Source organism: Eubalaena glacialis, chromosome 3 (genome assembly GCF_028564815.1).
Source record: "Eubalaena glacialis isolate mEubGla1 chromosome 3, mEubGla1.1.hap2.+ XY, whole genome shotgun sequence".
NCBI lineage: Eukaryota > Metazoa > Chordata > Mammalia > Artiodactyla > Balaenidae > Eubalaena > Eubalaena glacialis.
The window spans coordinates 84143871-84163385 of NC_083718.1; the positions used below are offsets into that span (position 1 = coordinate 84143871).

Here is a 19515-nt window from a genome sequence, read left to right on the forward strand (position 1 = left end):
TACTGTCCTAAAGTGTAGTATGTATGTATGGTAGTACCATAGAATGAAAGTCAGCCCTAGAACCTTCGGGCAGCACTGTTTCCTCAGCCTGCTAAACCCTTCCTCCAAGCTCCTCCAGGGATCTTCACAGGCAATTAAAAGATGTAAGGAGCACTGGCAACTCACAAACTCATTCCGCCTTGGAGGGGTCTTAGCAAACATCGAGTCAGGTGCTGATATCCCCTCTCCCATATGCCTAATGCTGAGCTTTCTGGCCTGAAATGAAATGCTTTAATTTGGAGAACTCATTACCTCACAAAGTAGGCCATTTCCTTTCTGTTATTTTTGTTAGAAAATTTTATCTAATAAATGCATGAGATCAGATAATAAAGAAATAATGGCAATACCTCGAAAACTGTTCTTGACATATAGTCAGTACTTATTTATTTGTTGAATGAGTGAATTAACTGCAAATAAAATATGATGTTTGGCTTGGTTATATGGTTTCATTTCACACAAGAGAGTTGAAGGATCAGATTGTGATGTGTGTTGTGATGATTACATAAATAATATGCATACAGTCGTTAGAAGTAAGGTTGTACATAGTAGGTGCTCTATAAATACAGATTGTTGCTGTTGCTTTTTGTGTTGTTGTTGGTATTATTATATTACTATTTGGCTAGTTCAGTGTCACTCAGTGATGAGGATCTATATTTTTATTTCTCTAAAGATTTATAAATAACAACGAATATCATGAGAACATGTCAGTGACTGGGAAAACTGGTTTCACAACACTCTTCCCACCTCCCGCCCCCAACAGGACCACCACCATCTCCTCCAAATATCCCCATGAGTCATGCATGGGTTGAGGCTGTAAGCTGTGACAATGGACATTGGGATGGATCAGGCAAGGATTCAGGGTTGATTGGAGTCATATATTTGAAAAATGGCTCTCATATATCAGAGCTATTATATAAAGCTATAATGAGGAAAGTTCCCTAAAAATCATTTGCCTGTAGGGTCTGAAAGCAAACTTATTAACTAGGCACTAGAGAAATTAGTAGAGTTAGTGCTCAATCCAGGCAGGGACTGAGTTTGTATGGGGTTCAGAGTATGTCAATCCCTCTACTCCACTGGCAATCAAAGCAGGACAGAGAGAACCTGTCAGAGATAAGGGTAGAACTTCTGGGACTTCAATCAGAAGGAGAAGAATGGAGACATCAAAGGTCCATGTCGAGAGGGCATACTGAAGCTCAAGGGAGGAGGAGGGATCCGTGAGAATTCAGGGACTTGAGAGAACTGACAGAGCTGCTGTAGAGAGAGAGAGCAGTCTGGGACTTAGGTTCTGTACTTGTTAGGTGTTAGAAGATGCCAGAGCAGGTGGATAACAGAGCAGTAAGAACAGTTTATTTAGACCCCTTTATCTTATTTGAGCATCATTTCACACCAGAATGAAGAATGGAGGTACTTTTATTATCCATGTTTCACAGATGGGTGAGTTACATCCTTTGTGAACAAAGCTATGACTAGACCTGTGAGACCTTCTGTTTTCAGGCTTCCTTATACTCTTGGTTGACCCTCTCTGCCGTGTTAATAAGCAGCAATTTGTTTTAATGTGACTTGCTTTTCTCAGTGGGAGGTAAAACAATAGTGGTTGTCATCCATCTGTAATTTTGTTCTAGTAATGTTTTTCAGTGTATCACTGATCATTGCAAACAATTTCTTTTAGAATCCATTGTTAGGAAGGGCAAGCCTTCTCTTGAAGACTATATATATCAGATAATTTGTCTCTTTAGATTTTATCTACCAGAAAGTTCAGAACTAATCATTAGTCTGAGGTATAGTAACTATTTAGGTCACAAATTTAATACTTGTGTTCTTTTATCTACCTATAGGCTGTCGCCTACTGTTTTCTGATCTCCTACATGTAGTTTTGTGACAGAGATGCTATGCCCTCTCCTGCCCTGATTCATAGGGAGAATCCAAACTGGTCCTAACCCTTGCCTGGGTATGGAATGAGGCTTTCTCATGCCTATAGTCCCACACAAGCTGTCTGTGATCTCATGCTTTACGCCCAAGCCATGTGATGAGTTTGCTCATGGGAAGTGAGTCTGCTAAAGTGGGATGGCGGGAGGAGGAAGCTGAGCAGAGTCTATGTTTAGCAGATGATTTCTGGGGAGTGGAAGTCCTCATGGAGCGACAGTCCATTTCAGTTTATTCTCTTGGTCTTCAGGATGCCTGGTCTCTATCCTGACCCGTCTTTACCCAGCTTCAAGGACCCTGGCTCACCATTCTTTCCTCTTTAATCAATAGTCTATATAGCCTCCAGAGGCAAGAAAAAAAGTTGTTTGCACAGCATGAAATTACTTCTGGGCTTTCATAACTTTGTTTTCAAAACAGACTATACCATTCCTGCATACTGGGAATGAACAAATAAGTGAATGTGTGGCAAATGGTGGGAGCTAATTTCTCATTGTTGGAGTGGAAGATTACAGACAAACAAAGAAAGAGGCTAGGATAAACCATGTGATACTGAATTAGAGTTGAAGACATCAGTATGAATTCATTTTCAGCTGAATATAGATACCGACGGATAACTACTGAAAGAATTACAGACCCGTGCCTATACACTGGTTAGTATGCACATGTATATTTCAAAGCTCCATCCACTGCGAAGGCCAAGAAGCAATGACACCCCAGTAGCAGTGAACACAACCAACACCCAGATCTTGGTTTATAATATAATTTCCCAATTAAACAAACCAGGGCTCACAAGACAAATAGCTGAATCTAGGTCTGGGGCAGAGAATATGCAAAATGAACCTGGATCATCTTATAATGCCATAAAACAAGGAAGTGCTTAAAAAAGAATCCAAATGGGGTTAAGCCAAAGGGACACTGGAGCTCACTGAAAGAGCTCCCAAAGCTGGAATAATATGAACAACAAAATAAATAAATTGGCATTGGATTAGAAACCAAAGTATAAAATAAATAGATACCCAATATCTGTGAGTTCCTACTGATATAAATAAATGATTGAATAAATTTAAATAAAGAGGTAGAGAGAGAGAGAGAGAAACAGAGAGAAACATAAATCTTCCTACAGAAAAATTGCAAATAATTTGTGTAGCTACTGCCCGCTCAAGGAGGTAGAGCATAACTTCCTACCCCTTTGAATGGGCTTGCATATAGTGACTTCCTTCCAGAGAGGAGTACAGAAATGAAAGGAAAAAGAGTAAACTCACAGTGCAGAAACCTGACAAACACTACCTCACCCAGGTGATCAAGGTCAGTATCAACAGCGATGTCATGCTGATAGTATGTACCATTGATATGATGATATGATATGATGAGAATGGCATTTTACCCCTGTGATCCTCCTCCCTCAAATCCATAATCTCATTCTAATCATGAGAAAAACACCACACAAATCCCAACTGAGAGACGTTCTACAAAATGCCGGACCAGTACTCGTCAAAACTGTCAAAGTCATCCAAAATAAGGAGAGTTTAAGAAACTGTCACAGTCAAGGGGAGCCTAAGGAGACAAGACAACTGAATGTAATATGGTGTCCTGGATGGAATCCAGGAACACAAAAGAGACACTAGTTAAAAATTAAAAGAAATCTGAGTAAAGTATGGGTATGGACTTTAGTTAATAATAATGTATCAATATTTATTCTTTAATTGTAATAAATGTACCATACTAGTGTAAGATCTCAACAACAGGGGAAACTGTTACAGGGGATGTGGGAAATTCTCTGTACTATCTTTGCAACTTTCCTGTAAATCTAAAACTATGTTAAATAAAAAAGCCTATTAAAACATAGAGTACACCCCAAATGTAAATTACAACTAACATTTGTGTCAAAACATGTTACCTACAATATCATATATAATCCCCTCCACAGTCTCATGAAGCAGATACTCTTATTTTACTTTATTTCTAAATGAGGAAACTGAGCCATAGAAAAGCATAGAAACTTGAGTAAGATCACAGAATTATCAGAGATTTGAAATGGGTTCCATCTGACAGGGGTCCGAACTTAACACTCACTCTGTTAAGGAAGGTTTGGCCTAGGACTCATACAGGGATGTAAAAATGGGATGTGGTTTGATTGATTTTTAGAAAAAGTAATATATATAAATGAAAATTAAAAAATCAAGTGACTCAATAGGTTGTAATATGAAAAAATGTGTCACTCTAAATAACCTGCTTATACCTTTATTTCTTTGCCTCCTTTCAGACCTATTTACTTCCCCCAAAGAAACACAGTGAATGAAGCTCATGTTCATTGTCCCTTCCCTCCCTCCTCCTTATTTAGACATGGTTTTAGTTTTCATACTACTCTTGGCTACCTCTATAACTTTAAATACTATAACTAAAATTCTATTTCTTCACCTGCCAAGTTAAGGCAGTATTTCTTGCCTTCCACTAAATAAGAGTGGAAATTAGCACCACATACTTTCTTTCACCTCAGGATGATTTTGTTTTAATATTTTATTTGTGACAGCTTTACAGAGATCAATAAAAACAATGACTTTTTATTACTATTTGTGCTGTGTCATGAACTGTATAGGATCTAGTAATATAAAATATGGTCTGCAGACATTGTAAACTAAGAGCTGCTGAAAGCGCATTAGACCTAGGGAGTGGGCTAGGCCAGCCTCACTAGAGGTTGACCACAGAGCCAGGCAAACGAGAGGCACATCTGTCCTGACTGGAGACCCAGGGAGAGCTGGGCACTCTGAGGCAGGGGCTGGCCTGGCGTTAGATCACTGGGCTCAACCTCAGTTCCCCTGCGAGAACTCCCTTGCTGTAAGGCTGGAATCCAGACTGGTGAAGAGGGTACACAGTGCCATGAAACCTTCACTCAGGGACTTTTCAAAGTCCTTGGGGAGCTCCTTAAAATATCTAGCAACTTGCTTTCTTTGATTCTTTTTTTTTTTTTAATTTACATGTTCTTTATTTAGTCCATACAATACTGCATTTAACATTTTTTTAAAAATTAGATAAAAGGGCATATTAAATGTCAATGCTCTGTCAACATAAAATTTTTCTAAGTAGAAAATATTTAAAATGTGTAAATATTTAATATTCATTAAAAGTGTAAAGTTAGATACATTCTAAAGAAAAATGATGGTACCACTTACCTATTTTTGCTGGCCCAAGATTTCGTATATAGCACATTTTGCACAAAATGTGAAGTCTTTGTTTTTCATTATTTGTTACTATAAAACAAAGGTATACTGTGTGTACGATATTAAAATAAAGCCATACTAATGCAACACAAAAAAGGCATTTATAATATTGACATTTCTGATGTACAGACATATTTAGAAAATGTGAAGATGCCAAATGAAGACCTTTATGAAGAAAAACAATGATCAGACTACTAGTTTATTTTCAATGTAATTTTGAAGTCAATTTGATACAGAATAAGCAGTGCGTCAATGCAATACTATGTAAGTTGAACATTAGTGCAGGGAATTGAAGTACTGACTAGGGAAATCTGAATAGGCCAAAATATTAAGTAGTACTCTTGTCAAAGAAAATTTGTTTCTGTCAAAACTTAAATTTTTTTTTTGATTTGGTGAATGTCTGTTTTCAGTAAAGAGCAGAAATTAAAAATAGAAAAAAAAAATTCTTTTACATTAAGCTTTGCACAATCAAGTATTGATATTTTGCTTTTTTCTTAGGGAAAAATGAGATTTCATTTCCAGAAATCTCTCACACAGACATAACTGAATATCTAAAATCAAAAATAATTAAAAATCTATCAACTAAATATGGAAGCTTAAGCAATGGTATATCAAAATTCCTAAGACATTGCTTTATACAATATAAAGCACCCTTTTTCCTTCAAAAGGAGAAAGCATCTAATCTTTTTTTTAAAGTATGAATTTCATGACAGTAAAATAGATAGATACTTGTCAAGTTTCTCAGAAAGTATTTCTTCTCACAAGAGGGATTCTTTTTCTGTAGCTAGGGTAATTTTTTTTAACATAGTACTCACTCTTGCTCTCGAAAAAAGGCATCCTTTTCCCAAAAATGATTTTCTTAAATGGAGGCATTGTAATTGCTACCAAGATGCAATTTTCCTGGAGGGTCTGAAAAAAAAAAAAAAACAACTTTATAATCTTTGGCAATTCTAGAATTCCAGCAATTTCATTCCTGAGCATATATGCAGAGAAAACTCTAATTTGAACAGATACATGTGCCCCAATGTTCGTAACAGCACTATTTACAATAGCTAAAACATGGAAGCAACCTAAATGTCCACTGACAGATGAGTTGATAAAGAAGATGTAGTATATATATGCAATGAAATATTGCTCAGCCATAAAAAAGAATGAAATAATGTCATTTGCAGCACATGGATGGAGCTGGAGATCATTATACTAAGTGAAGTAAGTCAGAAGGAGAAAGACAAATACCATATGATATCACTTATATGTGGAATCTAAAATATGATACAAATGAGCTTACTTACAAAACAGAAACAGACTCACAGACATAGGAAACAAACTTATGTTTACCAAAGGGGAAAGGGGGTGGGGAAGGGATAAATTAGGAGTTTAGGATTAGCAGATACAAACTACTATATGTAAAATAAACAACAAGGTCTTACTGTATAGCAAAGAGAACTATATTCAATATCCTGTAATAAGCCATAATTGAAAAGAATATGAAAAAGAATATATATGTATATAACTGAATCACTCTGCTGTAGACCTGAAACTAACACATTGTAAACCAACTATACTTCAATAAAAAATTTTTAAAAATAGAATTCCAACTCTAAATTATTTTATATATATATTTTTTTACTGTTGTTTAAACAGCAAAAAAATGGAAACAATATTAATGCTAGATATCAGAGAATTAGTTACATAAATTTATGGTGTATTCATCCAATAGAGTATAATAGTGTTGATCAATACTGTTTTACATGGAAGAGCATTGACAATTACATTGTTAAGTAAAAAGCAGGTTATAAAATATTCTGAAATGATCTTATTTTGTGATTTTTTTAAAGTTTGGAAATAGATCCATGAAATTATTAGCAGTAGTTATTTTTAGGTGATAAGATTTTTGGTTGGTCTTAATCATCTTCCTTATGCTTATCTACATTAACATATCTTGCATACACGCAAGTATGTATCATTTGTTTAATGAGAAAAAATTATATGTTTAAAATTATAATTATATATAATTATACTATATCTATATGACTAGGTATAAATATTTCACAACAGAGGCAAAATCAGGTCCTAGCAATCAGGGGGATGGCTAAGCTATGGAAATAAGCATCCTGTATACTGGAAATGATAGACAGGCTGATATTCTGCTCTGAGCCTGGGCAATATAGTCCACTGGGTTGGGTACTTGGTTAAAAAAATACTTCAGTGTCCCCCAGAAAATAAGAATCAGCTAAAATTTTCACATGAAACTTATACTGATATGCAACATAGTTGAACCTCAAGCCTCTCCAGGCCTCTATACTTTACCTCAGGTCCCCTCAATCCCAGACTGATAGACTCTGAGCTTGGGTACAATCTTTTGGTAGCTGGAGTTTTAAACCTTAAGTTCAGCAAATTCAGTTGGTTTGAGTTTTCATAAGGAATTGGAGTTATGAACTGTCCCACATTATCATCCTACACCTGGCAATCCAGCCAAATTGAAATCCATGTCATTGGCAAGTACCCCATTTGCCTTGCATTCCATTGTGCTGTATCTTCCACCTGGAAGATTCTTCCTCCTCATCCCACCCCCAGTACCAAAGTCTGCTTATCTTTAAAGGCCCTGTTTAAATGCTTCTTACCCTACCCCAGGGAGCCTATTCTTCTCTCCCGCAAGTGGTATGCTCTCTCTGTTTTGAATTTCTCCTTCCAAGGCCCAGGAAGCCACCTTTGACCTACACCATCAGGATGAGTCTCTCCCTGCTGTCCTTGACCTTTCTTACTTTTTTTTTTCCCCTTTAAGTTCTTTTAGATGCAAAGTAAGAAAAAAATAAGTATGTCAATCAGCTTAAAATTATATTTATTAGTCTACATATTTCAGTCTGGAGTGTACATTGCTTCTCCCACTAGACTGTAAGCTTTTCTAGAGCAGAGACAAATCTCCAACTTACGTCTCTGAACACAGAGCCTGGTACACAGTAGGTTTTCAGCATATGTTTATTACATTGATGCCTTCAGTGCTAGGATCAGGGGATGACACAGGTCAATGGATGTGAGGATGCTGAGAACTCAGACATAAGTCTCAAACCACCTGTCTCTTTAAAACATCCTCAACTCTCTTAGGAGGAAAGAAGGAGGGGCAGCCTCCACCTGCAGAAGTCTCAGCACGTCTGAGCAGAAACCTCAAGTGTTCACAGCAGCCGCAGCTCCAAAGCAGCTGTGTTGGTGCTGAGCTGAAGGGGTGGGTGGAGGACAGATGCGGAAGTACAGCTTAGCAGAGTTCTGGCCTCCTAAGTGCAGGGGCGCCAGGAGGTGTTTCCCAGCCCAAATGAGAGGGAGGGGCCTGAGCTTCCAGTGAATGAGTGCCGGAGACCCGGGTGGGGCCAGAGCAGCTGTCCTCGTGCCCCCTCTTCTGGGCCAGTCACCTTAATACTCCTTAACACTCCTCCTCTTTGATGTGGTAGGTTGTGCCACCCCTGAGGCAATGGGGCTTCCGGCGAGCCCTCCAGGAGCCAGCCGGGCTCTGATCCCAGGGCCTTTGGGAAACAGAACTACAGCCTCCCGTACAGGGAGGTCAAGGAGCGGAGCAGGAAGCCAGAGAAGGATTTGGGCCTTGGGGAGGGGGGCATCTGAGAGCACTTGGAGTCTCCTGAGATTGCTGCTTCTGCTGTGACATCGCCTGGCTAGCCCGTGGAAGCTGGAAGGAAAAAGAACATTCGGTTACATCAGGGACCCAGGTGCCTTGAGTGTTTGTTTCTCTTCTCCATGAGCTGGAGCTGTCATGGGAGCCTAGCATTTACAACCTGCTAAAATCCACCCCAGGAGGGGAAAATGGATTTGAAAGGGGAGCAAATCGTGGTGGGAACTCCCAGGGGTCCCACTCACCAATAACCATAATAACTTACTTTTTTTCTTAAATAAGAAAAACAAAAACTGCAACCTAGTTCAGCTGATAGTTCACTTTTCCCAGGCCAATGTCCACCATGGTCAAGTGTAAAGGAGGTCCGAGTCTCTACCCTTTCTTCACTTGGTCTTATTTTGCCCTGAAGTTCCTAAGCCTGCATATAATTTCTCTGCTTCTCTGGCCCTCTAGCTTCTGTGGCTTTCTCCCGTGTTACATCATTTGGGGTCTTTCAAAGGGATCCATTTCGCTTCCCTTCTCCCTGCCCCAGATCTCTCCTACCTGGAGTATCTACTCCCTGGGAAAAAAGCAAGAGGAGGAAATGGGACTGCCTTAGCAGCCTCTGAGTCAGAGATATCCATGCGTATACCCACCCAGATGTAGCCTCACCCTAGAGGAAGAAGTGTGGACAACTTATCCCGAAGGAGTCTGGAGGCCTGTGGGGCTGGGAAAGAAGAGGCCTTTTACACCTATGCAATTAAAGCCTCCAGGCTACATGTTACTGGAGGGCAACCATGGAGCAGATTATCCAGATGTTTTACAATTCCCAGGGCTGGATTCCTCAGCTACACGCAGCTGGATGTGGGTCAAAGGGATCCCCATGTGAGTGAGTGACCAAAAAAAGGCTGGGGCCTTCAGATTGGCCTGAGTGGAGGTGGGTACACTGACCAAGTCTAGATGACATCCCTGGGGGGCTAAATGGGGATATGACAGTTCTATCCAGGACTGGAGGGGGAGGATCAAGGTCAATACCATGCAAGTCTGAGGAGGACCCTTCTTGTCCACCCTCCACCCATCACCCATGACTTTCATCATCCAGCTCAATGCCATCGCCTTCATGGAGACTTTCCTGGTCTCCCAGCCACATCCAAGTCCTCCATCCTCTGGAGGATGAACTTTGTAGATGCCTTGTTGCAATAAAAATGGAAGTGAGGTTTTTTTTTTTTCCCCCCTCTCCTGAGAACAAGGAAAATAAAGGGAACAGTGAACAGGCTAGAGAAGAAACATAACCTGGCCTGAAAAAGTTAATCACTCCTTGTTTTATTTTCACTGTTACTAATCTGTAGTGTCTGTAACTAGATTTGTACTTCACAAAGCTCACCTACCACTCCCTGACACTATGTAAATTACATCCTGTGCCTATCACTCCCTAACTTTATGTAAATTACATCCTGGTCCTGGTGTTTACATTCCCTGGTCTCTTTTGCAACAATCACCCACTGTAGCTTTCGCATTTCACAAAGAAGGTCACAGGCCGATAAACCAGAGACAAACGGACCCAATTACCAGGCTGCCTGACACCAGCTATGACTGTTTTGAAATAATGTAAGGAGAAAAAGAATGCAAGACCTTCACTACTTTGATCCTTATCATATACCCCGGACTGCAAGCCCCGCATATAAAATCTTCTCTAATTCCCTGAATGGGGGGTGGGCACAGTTCTTGAGGCACTAGTCTGCTGTGTCTTCCCTTCTGCCTGGCAGAGGAATAAAGCCATCTCTCTTATCCTCCAAAATCTCTGTCGCTTTATTTCTGTTCGGCATCAGTGCACAGAGAGCCAAGGTTTTTTTGGCAACAGCCTCTCACAGCCTTTAAAGCTGCTCATGGTCAAGGTGACCTAAATTCCTGTCCTATCTCCTCTATTAAACAGTTCCTTGATGACAGGGACCTTATCTTTATCAATTCTGCCTTCCTAGAGCCTGATACTGTCCCTGACATAAAGAAGATGCACATTAATATTTGCCGAATGAAACAATCTAAGTGCCATTAGAATAGACTTTGTGTTTGGGGAGAACAGAAAGCAGGAGGAAAACAAAATCCCACTCATTTTTGTTTTGTGGATCAGATCTCGACTTCTTGTGTTCACATCCTCACATAATACCATTTCATAAACAGTGCAGAGAATCCTGTGGATGGACGTCATCTTACAGAACAGGCTGAAAATAGTATGGAGAGTAAAACACTCATAACACTATCTCTTAAATGCAAAAAGGGAACTGTTTATGTCATCATCAAGGGACCTCATGGAAAAGTTTTCCACAGAGTGAAAAGTTTTTCTTCATCTTTCATGAAAATGTTTATCAGAACATGTTGTCTGTGCTTAGAGTGGGGACACTCTCATCTAAATATAGCCCCTCACTTATGCATGTTTCCATCTCAGAATTGCTGCCGATGTGCACAGCTAAGTAGGGAGGGTGGGAGGGAGGGAGATGCAAGAGGGAAGAGATATGGGAACATATGTATGTGTATAACTGATTCACTTTGTTATAAAGCAGAAACTAACACACCATTGTAAAGCAATTATACTCCAATAAAGATGTTAAAAAAAAAAAAAAAGGTACTGAAGAAACTCCTTGATCTTAGGGACAATGTCTTGCCTGCATCCGTGCTCCTGATGTCTGACACCCAGTAGGGACTCAGGAAACAGTTAAGTAAATGAAAAGGTGAGCAATTACAAGGGATATTCTGATTAAAGGGGCAGTCCTCAAAGGCTTCAAATCATATATAGGACAAAAGTAGGCAAGATTGGGATGTGGGGTGAGGGATAAGTACCTAGCCAGGGTGGAAAACAGGTCAAGACCAGAAGAGGAGCAGATGTTGGAGCCCCAAACCCAACAGGACAGGATTATCAGGGCTCACCTGCTTCATCTGGGAAGGCTCCCAGGAGAAGACAGCCTTGATGTGTAGTTTGGATGAAGGGAGAGAAAGGTCCTTGTGAGTGGAACAGAGAGGATGGTATGAAGCCCATCTGAACCCATTAGAACAGGACCCTAGAGAAGGAGCACCTGATTTATGGGGTCTTGGAGATCAGACCCATCTTTTCACACTTCCTCCTCCCTCCTCCCTCTCTTCTTCCTCCTTCACGTACTCTTCTTGCCCTCAGGCATCAGAAACAACCCGAACTACTCCTCAGAAAGACTGCACACACACTAAGCCTTAGTGAGAGGGCAAAGGAACTCTCGTCTCAGTTTACCAGGTGTTCTTTAACCCCACCCAGACCTGTACCTCATAAACCCACGCCCCCTAGACCTCACACATCACAAATGCATTTCCTTGAGGTCAACTAATAGCTACCCAACCCCTGCTGCCCCTATGTAAGGGCCGGAGAGTCTTTCTGGGGCTCTGCCCCGGGGAAACCAGGCTTCCCTGCTTCCTCTCCAGTTCCTGAGACCACTCCTCATAATAATTGCCCACAGGAGTTTCTAGGTCCAGTCATTTTCAGCACAATGAAATATCGTCACATGTAGGATGGTGCTGGGGATCGACTCCACCAGGATTGGCGTTTTCAATGGAGGAGATCAGCGTCTAGCTTTGCCCATTCCCTAAAGTGAGCCTGCTTGAGGCCCCGGAGCTGTCCTGTCCTTCAACTAGACTTGCAAGTCCAGCCAGCTCCAGGTCAGGAGCCCAGAAAGTTAATATTCTCCTTCTCTCTTCCTGGTTCAGGTTGTGTCTATGAGTTTGATTCTATGATTTCTATAAGCACTGAAGCCAAATCTGGCCTCTGTACCCTGATACTGAATTAAATCTCAGAGAGAGAGTTTTGGGTGAAGTAGAAAAGAATAGCTTTATCACTTTGCCAGGCAAAGGGGGCCACAGCAGGCTAATGCCCTCAAAACTGTGTGTCCCCACTTGGAGAGAGTAGTGAGGAGTGTTATAGTAATGGTTCAAAGACGGCATGATCAGCTCTTGGACATTCTTCTGATTGGTTGGTGGTGAGGTAAGTGGGAGTCAGCATCATCAACCTTCTCGTTCCAACTGGTCTGGGGTCTACATGCTTGTGGGCAGCATACCATAGTTAACTGTTAACTTTTTCCACCTGGAGGGGGTTTTAGTATCTGCAAAACAGCTCAAAGGTATCTTTGTGTGTATCCCTTGATGGGGAGCCAAGACCTTGTCCCAAGTCTGCACTATGGTTTCTCTTGACTGTTTGTTTCTTCCTGGTCTCACATCCCCTCCCTTCCCTAATTAACAACTGCTTGAATCTGTGCATTGGAACTCAAGGAAGGTCATGGAGGCTGAATGAAGCCTATTTCCTGTAATCAAAGAAATAGGGGACAAAGAAAGGCTTTTGTGTCCAGGAGCCCCACAGGGCCCTGCTTGGTATCAGCACCTACTATATTCTGGATGCAAGAAGAATATGAGCCCCATCTTATTTTTCAAAGTTTTCACACTAGAGATAATGTAGACACGTTGGTATCTAACACAAGGCAGTAAGTGAAAGATAGGCAAACAGAGAGGCAGGTGAATTCTGGTTATGGGCTGAGACTGGAAATAGTCAGCTTAAATGTACCACATTACAGCGATAGTGTTGCCAAAATCTTGTCTCTCTGTGCACCGATGCTGAACAGAAATACGGAGACAGAGTTATGGAAGAGAAAGAAAGAGTGGCTTTATTTCTTTGCCAGGCAAAGGGGGAACACAGCAGGCTAGTGCTTCAAGAACTGTGCTCCCCTCACTGGGGAATAGGGAGAGGTTATATAGTCAGGGGTGGTGGTCAGAGGTATGTGATAAGGATCAAGGCAGTAACAGTCTTGCATTCTTCTTTCTTCTGCAAAGTGTCAAAAGGGTGGAGTTGCTGACAAGATTAGGGTATGTGCAGGGTCTCAGGTGGTCTGTTCTCCTAATCTTGATGAGGTTTTCTGGTCCCTTTAATCTTGCCTCATGTGGTTTCGTGGCTGCTCCTCCCCTGATTAGCAACTGTTTGAATCTGCCCTTTGGAACTCAGGGAAGGCCATGGAGACTGGAGTCTTGCCTACAAGATATGGGAGACAAAAAGGCCTCTGTGCCCGTGACCCCCACAGAGACCTGCTTGGCATCAATCCCCCCTTTTCTTTGATACTCCTCAATCTTGAGGCGAACAGAAGTTGGATGAGAAAAGCGAAAAATTGTTTTGGACAAAGATGTTAATCATAAACTCGGCAGAGGAACTCGGTTTTAGGGGAACTTGGTTTTCAATATTATTTTGAATACTGTGGCTCCCACTATCATTAGCATCCAGCCTGGTCTGGGAACAGGAGCCCATCGCTGAGAATCACCCATTCCCTTCTCACTCCTAGTTCCTATTTGTGACCCAATTTCTCTGAGCAATAGACATCTCCCTCCTTCCCTCCCTTCCTCCCTCCCTCCCTCTTCCCCCTTTTTCTTTCTTCCTTTCCTTTCCTTTCCTTTCCCTTCCCTTCCCTTCCTTTCCTTTCTTTTCTTCCTTGCTTCCTTCCTCTTTCTTTTCTTTCTTTTTTTCTTTTCTTTCTTTCTTTCTTTCTTTCTTTCTTTCTTTCTTTCTTTCTTCTTTCTTTCTCTCTCTCTCTCTCCCTTCCTCCCTCCCTTCCTTCCTCCCTTCCTTCCTCCCTTCCTTCCTTTCCTCCCTCCCTTTCTTCCTTCCTTACTGTCTTTCTTTTTCTTTTTTTGTTCTGGTTCCTTTTCTGAGAACACCTCCCCCTCTTCTCTTTGCCTTTGAAAAATCTATCTTCCAAAGACCAGTCTAAATCCCATTCCTCTGTAATGGGCTCCCTGACAATGCCTGACCAAGAAAATCTTCAGAGTATTTATTGCTTGTCATACATACAATTCATTATCACAGACAATTTCTTTTATGTGAGATTGTAAACACTTTAAGCATGGGGCTATGTCTCATACATCTTCTATCCCCTCTCAGGGTGTACAATGGTTCACTGCCATACCAGTTTAATAACTAGTTTTGTTACTGAGTCCAAGCTCGCTCTGTTCGCTGCACCACAGGCCAGGAAATCGGGAGACAAGGTGTTGAGGCAAGGAATAGTGACTTAACTTGGAAAGCTGGCAGACCGAGAAGTAGGTGGACTAGGGTCCCTAAAAAACCATCTTATCGGGGTCTGGGTGCCAGTTTTTTTATAGAACAAAGAGAGGGAGGAGGTGAGGAAGTAAAGTAAAAATGCCATTAGTTTTGCTTGGCTTGGCCGGCATCTGGGAGGGGATGTGGTAATTTCTTCTTTTCTGCAGCCATTCATAGGTGAGCAGAGTCAGATTGTCTCCCTGTAAGCTGGCCATTCAGGCAGAGGGGCAGGGTTCCCCGAGGCAGGCCTTTATGCATGATTATAATAACAAAAGCAACAAAAAGCAAAGGTTAAAGTCATAGAAACAGATCCAACATGGGGGTCAGATTTTGCTCTTCCCTGTTACAGTTTCAAAAAATCCCTCTCACCAACATTTGCCAAACAACAATTTACAGAATGCTTTCCAAACGTTATGTCCTGAGTTGATTAATTTCAGGTGAATACGAGCTCAGCCATGACAAGTTCAGACACTTACAGTGAGGTGGGGTTGTCTGCATCACACTGTGAACACCTCAACTACATTTCTTAAATACTATGATATTTTGCTTAGAATGTGTCAAAGAATTTAGTTTAGAGGAAGTGTTCAGGACATTTATCCTATGACTCTCACAGGTACTCCTTATTTCAGAACTTATCCCTCTTCTTTTTTTCCTAGGGAAAAGGGCTAAGAGATTTTCTGGTCTTAGATTTTTCTTCCAGGTAGGACTGTAGCCAAACCACCAATTATTCTGACTTGTACACAAGGCTATAACGTTATGAGGATTGGCTTGTTAACAGAGACTATAGAGTCTAAATACTTGGTTTCAATTTTAATAGAAGAAATTGTCAACAAAGGATGGGCTTAGAGTAAACTTTCCTTCATCAATGGGATCAGTCTCTTTTCTTCTTCTCTCACTATCTAAAGAAGGAAAAGAAAAAGCTCCTGAGATTTAGGGAAAAAGAATTAAAACTGTGTTCAGAAGTTAGGTTGTCCACACTCCTCATAAAATAACTTTTAAAGAATAAATTATAAAAGAAATCTATAAATACATAAAATCTTGAGATGTAGTCTTTTTAAACCTCAAAGAAAACCTAAACCAAATTAAACAAAAGACCTTAAAGGAAGACTTCCATAGTGACAGCATGAAGACCTGCTTGGACACTCTACCTCCGCAAAACAGCTATAAATGTTGAAAATTACTTTAAAAAAATGTTAAATTCTCTTTAAATTGTCCTGGGGGCATACAAGAAATGCAGAAACTTCTGTTCAAGAAAATCTACTAAATCTCATAACAACAAAAAGAATCTATGACCCTAGAGTGCACCTTGTCTCAACTGGAACTTTAAACTTCTCAGGCATATAGGATCCTTTTGTTTGAGAATCCCAGTCTAAATAACATGGTGGTCATGTGTCCCTTTGGCCACCAATCAACTCCATACTTAGTATGCTAGTTGACTTTATTGGAGGGGATCCACCAATATGTATAGCGTTGGATGTCTCTTGTTACTGAATCCAAAGGGGATGCATCCCTCTTCTAGTTTCCTGGAATAGCCAAGGAGCAGGTGCATGCTGAGGATCAGTGTTCTGGAAGATCCCTTACTGGACTTTGAAACTTGAGTGACTGACTTAAGACATAGGGGTATCTAGAGGTCATATTAATTGCAGCAGTTGTGGGGTGTGAACCACATTATTCCTGTGATGTATTCCTGCTGTCTACTCTACCAGACACCTGTGTCTTTTAATGAATTAAAATACAAATTCAAGGTATTGGGTATTTATCCAGTTCATAATAAGACTACCGAGGCATAATAAACTAAAAGTTAACAATGATTAAATCTCATGTGAAATTTGTAATTGAAAAAAGAAGATTGATGAAAATTCAAGACTTCTTTACAAAATATAGAGATGAAATATTTGACCTGAAAACTTGGGCTTGGGACTCAGGGAGAAAAAAGGGAGAAATGATTGTTTTTTAAAAAGTCCCTGATTCCTTTTATAGGCATTTTTAATTTTTATGACCTTTGCAGCAGGCTGTATGGATGTTTCTAGTTAGAATTAACTAAGATTCCTGGTTTATTTGCAGAAAGTTCATGTTTAATTTTCTAAACAAATTTTTTGGCTAAAGGAGAAAAGAAATTTGGGGGTGAGTTGAGGTAGTATCACAAAGGGAAGGAGGAGGAGATCAATGGAGGGATGGAATACATATCTGTCAAGTCTGTCTTGTTCCAGGAGCCATTGGACCCAGAAGAAAACCCAAAGTCCAAGGCACTGTCTTCATGAGAGACACCAGGAGGCTGTGCTCAAGCAGAGCTGCATGGTATTCATCTGGGAAATGGTATCAGAGTAAATAATAGGTAGAGCCATTTTTCTCACCCCTCCTCCTAGTCCCAACCATATATCTAGCACATATTTGATTTCCAAGGTCTCGGGCAGCAAGAGAATGGATAGCAGTGAGAAGAATATTGGGGCACAAGCAAGCAAGGAAGTGTCTAGAACAAGATGTTGAGCAGATTTCTTGCTTTACTGTTTTATTTGAGGTTGCAGACTGCAAGGAGATTAGCTGGGGAGTGAGTTAGAGTCTGTGGTTTGGGGATCCCAGGGCAGAAAACGCAGTTGGTGTCAGAGTTCAGCAGATAGATTCTCGGGAGTAGATTCAGGCTTCTGAATCCCAGGGCAGAGGGACACTCCAGCCCAGAGCTCAGAAACTTCTCTGGGACCTCTCAGGTAAGCCCAGGAGGAGCAGGAGGAGGAGGAGGACGTGTTGGCCATTTGCTGGCCCCAGGTCAGCTCTTCTTGGCTCAGGGTCCCCGTCAGCAGCAGCCTCCAGAGGACTGACCGCTCCCCCCTCCACAGCACCCGGAGCCCCCCGAGGCCTGGCTGCAGCAGTCAGGGCTGTGGTGTCTGCAGTGGTGGGACCTGCGGGACCTGTGGCGGCTCAGACAGCAGCCCCCAGCCCCGGAGCTGCAGCAGTGCCCACAGCTGGGGCCACAGCAGGAAGAGGCTGGAGGGCACTTTGGGGGACACTTTGGGGGGCATTGCGGGGAGGGGCACTTGGGGGGGCACTGGCACTGCTGCTGGTTCTGCTGTCAGGACATCTTGGTAGGCGGGGTTCAGGAGCTGAGGGAGAGTCAAACAGCAAGTCAGACCCAGCACACCTCCTTTATTGACTTTCACCATCTTGTCTTTTCCCTACATTCTAAAAGCCTGTTCAAGTAAGTCATGGAAAAATTATCTCTAAAATATAGTTTCTCAAATGCTTTCACACTATCTCATTGAACCTTGGGAGCTTTTCATAAAACGGACATGGGTTGTCTTCTTTCAACAGAGCAAGACACAGAGGACAACTATATTGACAAACTTGCCCAAAGTCAGGGTCCTATAATTGGAGAAGGCAAAATTGGCCTTCATAAAGTCTGACTCAAGTTCACTCTACACCACTCAAAATTCTGAAAATGTCCAGTCCAGGAGCCAGTTTAGAGCAGCAGTGCTCTTTGCTAAGGAAGAAATAAGAATTCCCTTCTGGAGGAACTTCCCAGATAGCTTTCCAGAAACACATATTATTATCAGATCATATATCATATATAATTTCATAATTTTATTTATATATATATGGGTTAACCAGCGCATATGTTGACCTTTTGCAATCCTGTTTATATATTATCTATCCAGATCTGTATTTATCTACGTATATGCTTGTATATATCTATAAATACCTATATGTATAAGTATATATGTATATCTATATGTATGTATATATAAAATGGAGCTACCAAATCATTTTAGAAATAGAGAATTGAGCCCCAAACCTAATCAAGGCAACCTGGGTTGTGAACCTAGGTTTTCTGGTCTTGCAAACCTAAGCTTAGTTATGCACTCTTTACAAAATATAACCTCTTCTATTTTTTACATCTTAGCAGGTGAGTTTCAGCTTCTGATACAGATGACCAGGCACCACTCCTGACCAACTAAATGACACTTGGTGAGGGTGAGGCCCATGGATCTCTGTATTTATCAAACCCCAAATATGCTGGCTCTGGTCTCCACTGTTTGAAAATCGCTATGACCCTAGTAGAGGCTTTGGGGAAGAAACAGCTGATTTCTCCAAGGTAAGATCTTCCTTCTGAAAGTTTTGACTTACCTAAAATCTGAGAAACTCAAAAAGATACAGACCTAATAGCACAGACACACAAATGATTTCTCCTGCTTCACAGCTCATCCTTCATCAGACTTCTAGATTTTCTCTCCCTCTCTAGCTCCCCCTATCCTTACCACCCCCAAGGCCCTGCCCCCCTGCCCTCGCCTCTGGTCTGAGCATCCTCTGTGGAAGGCCCTGATCCCTTTCCCAGTGGACACTCACCAGTGCACACGCAGCACAGTGTCCGTCAGCAGCTCAGGAGGGGATTGGATGGAGGTGCTCGGGCCCCGAGGCCCTTTTATCCTGGCCTTGGGCTCTGTCCTCAGGTGTGACACAGGGCCTGGGCAGGAGAGGACTGCCTCCTGCCACCCACTTGGCTCCTGTGACAGGAGATGACTGGCAGCTCCTCCCTGCATCCCTCTACAGAGCTTAGGGAAGTTGCTCCCAGCTAGGAATATGGTCACATAGAAATGGGGGTGGGTGTGAATTCCTCCTATCATCTGCCACCTTATTATCCTCAGTGGTAC

General features: G+C 41.5%; 2 protein-coding genes across 2 annotated transcripts; both read right to left on the reverse strand.

Moving 5' to 3' along the window:
- Window positions 1–8598: 8598 nt before the first annotated feature.
- LCE6A (late cornified envelope 6A) lies at window positions 8599–8838 on the reverse strand. Its single transcript, XM_061185998.1, is given in 1 exon segment — window positions 8599–8838. A coding segment is annotated over 1 exon segment (240 nt).
- An 8825-nt stretch (window positions 8839–17663) lies between these two features.
- LOC133088182 (late cornified envelope protein 1E-like) lies at window positions 17664–17948 on the reverse strand. The gene is given in 1 exon segment (XM_061185999.1): window positions 17664–17948. A coding segment is annotated over 1 exon segment (285 nt).
- Between the last annotated feature and the right edge of the window lie 1567 nt (window positions 17949–19515).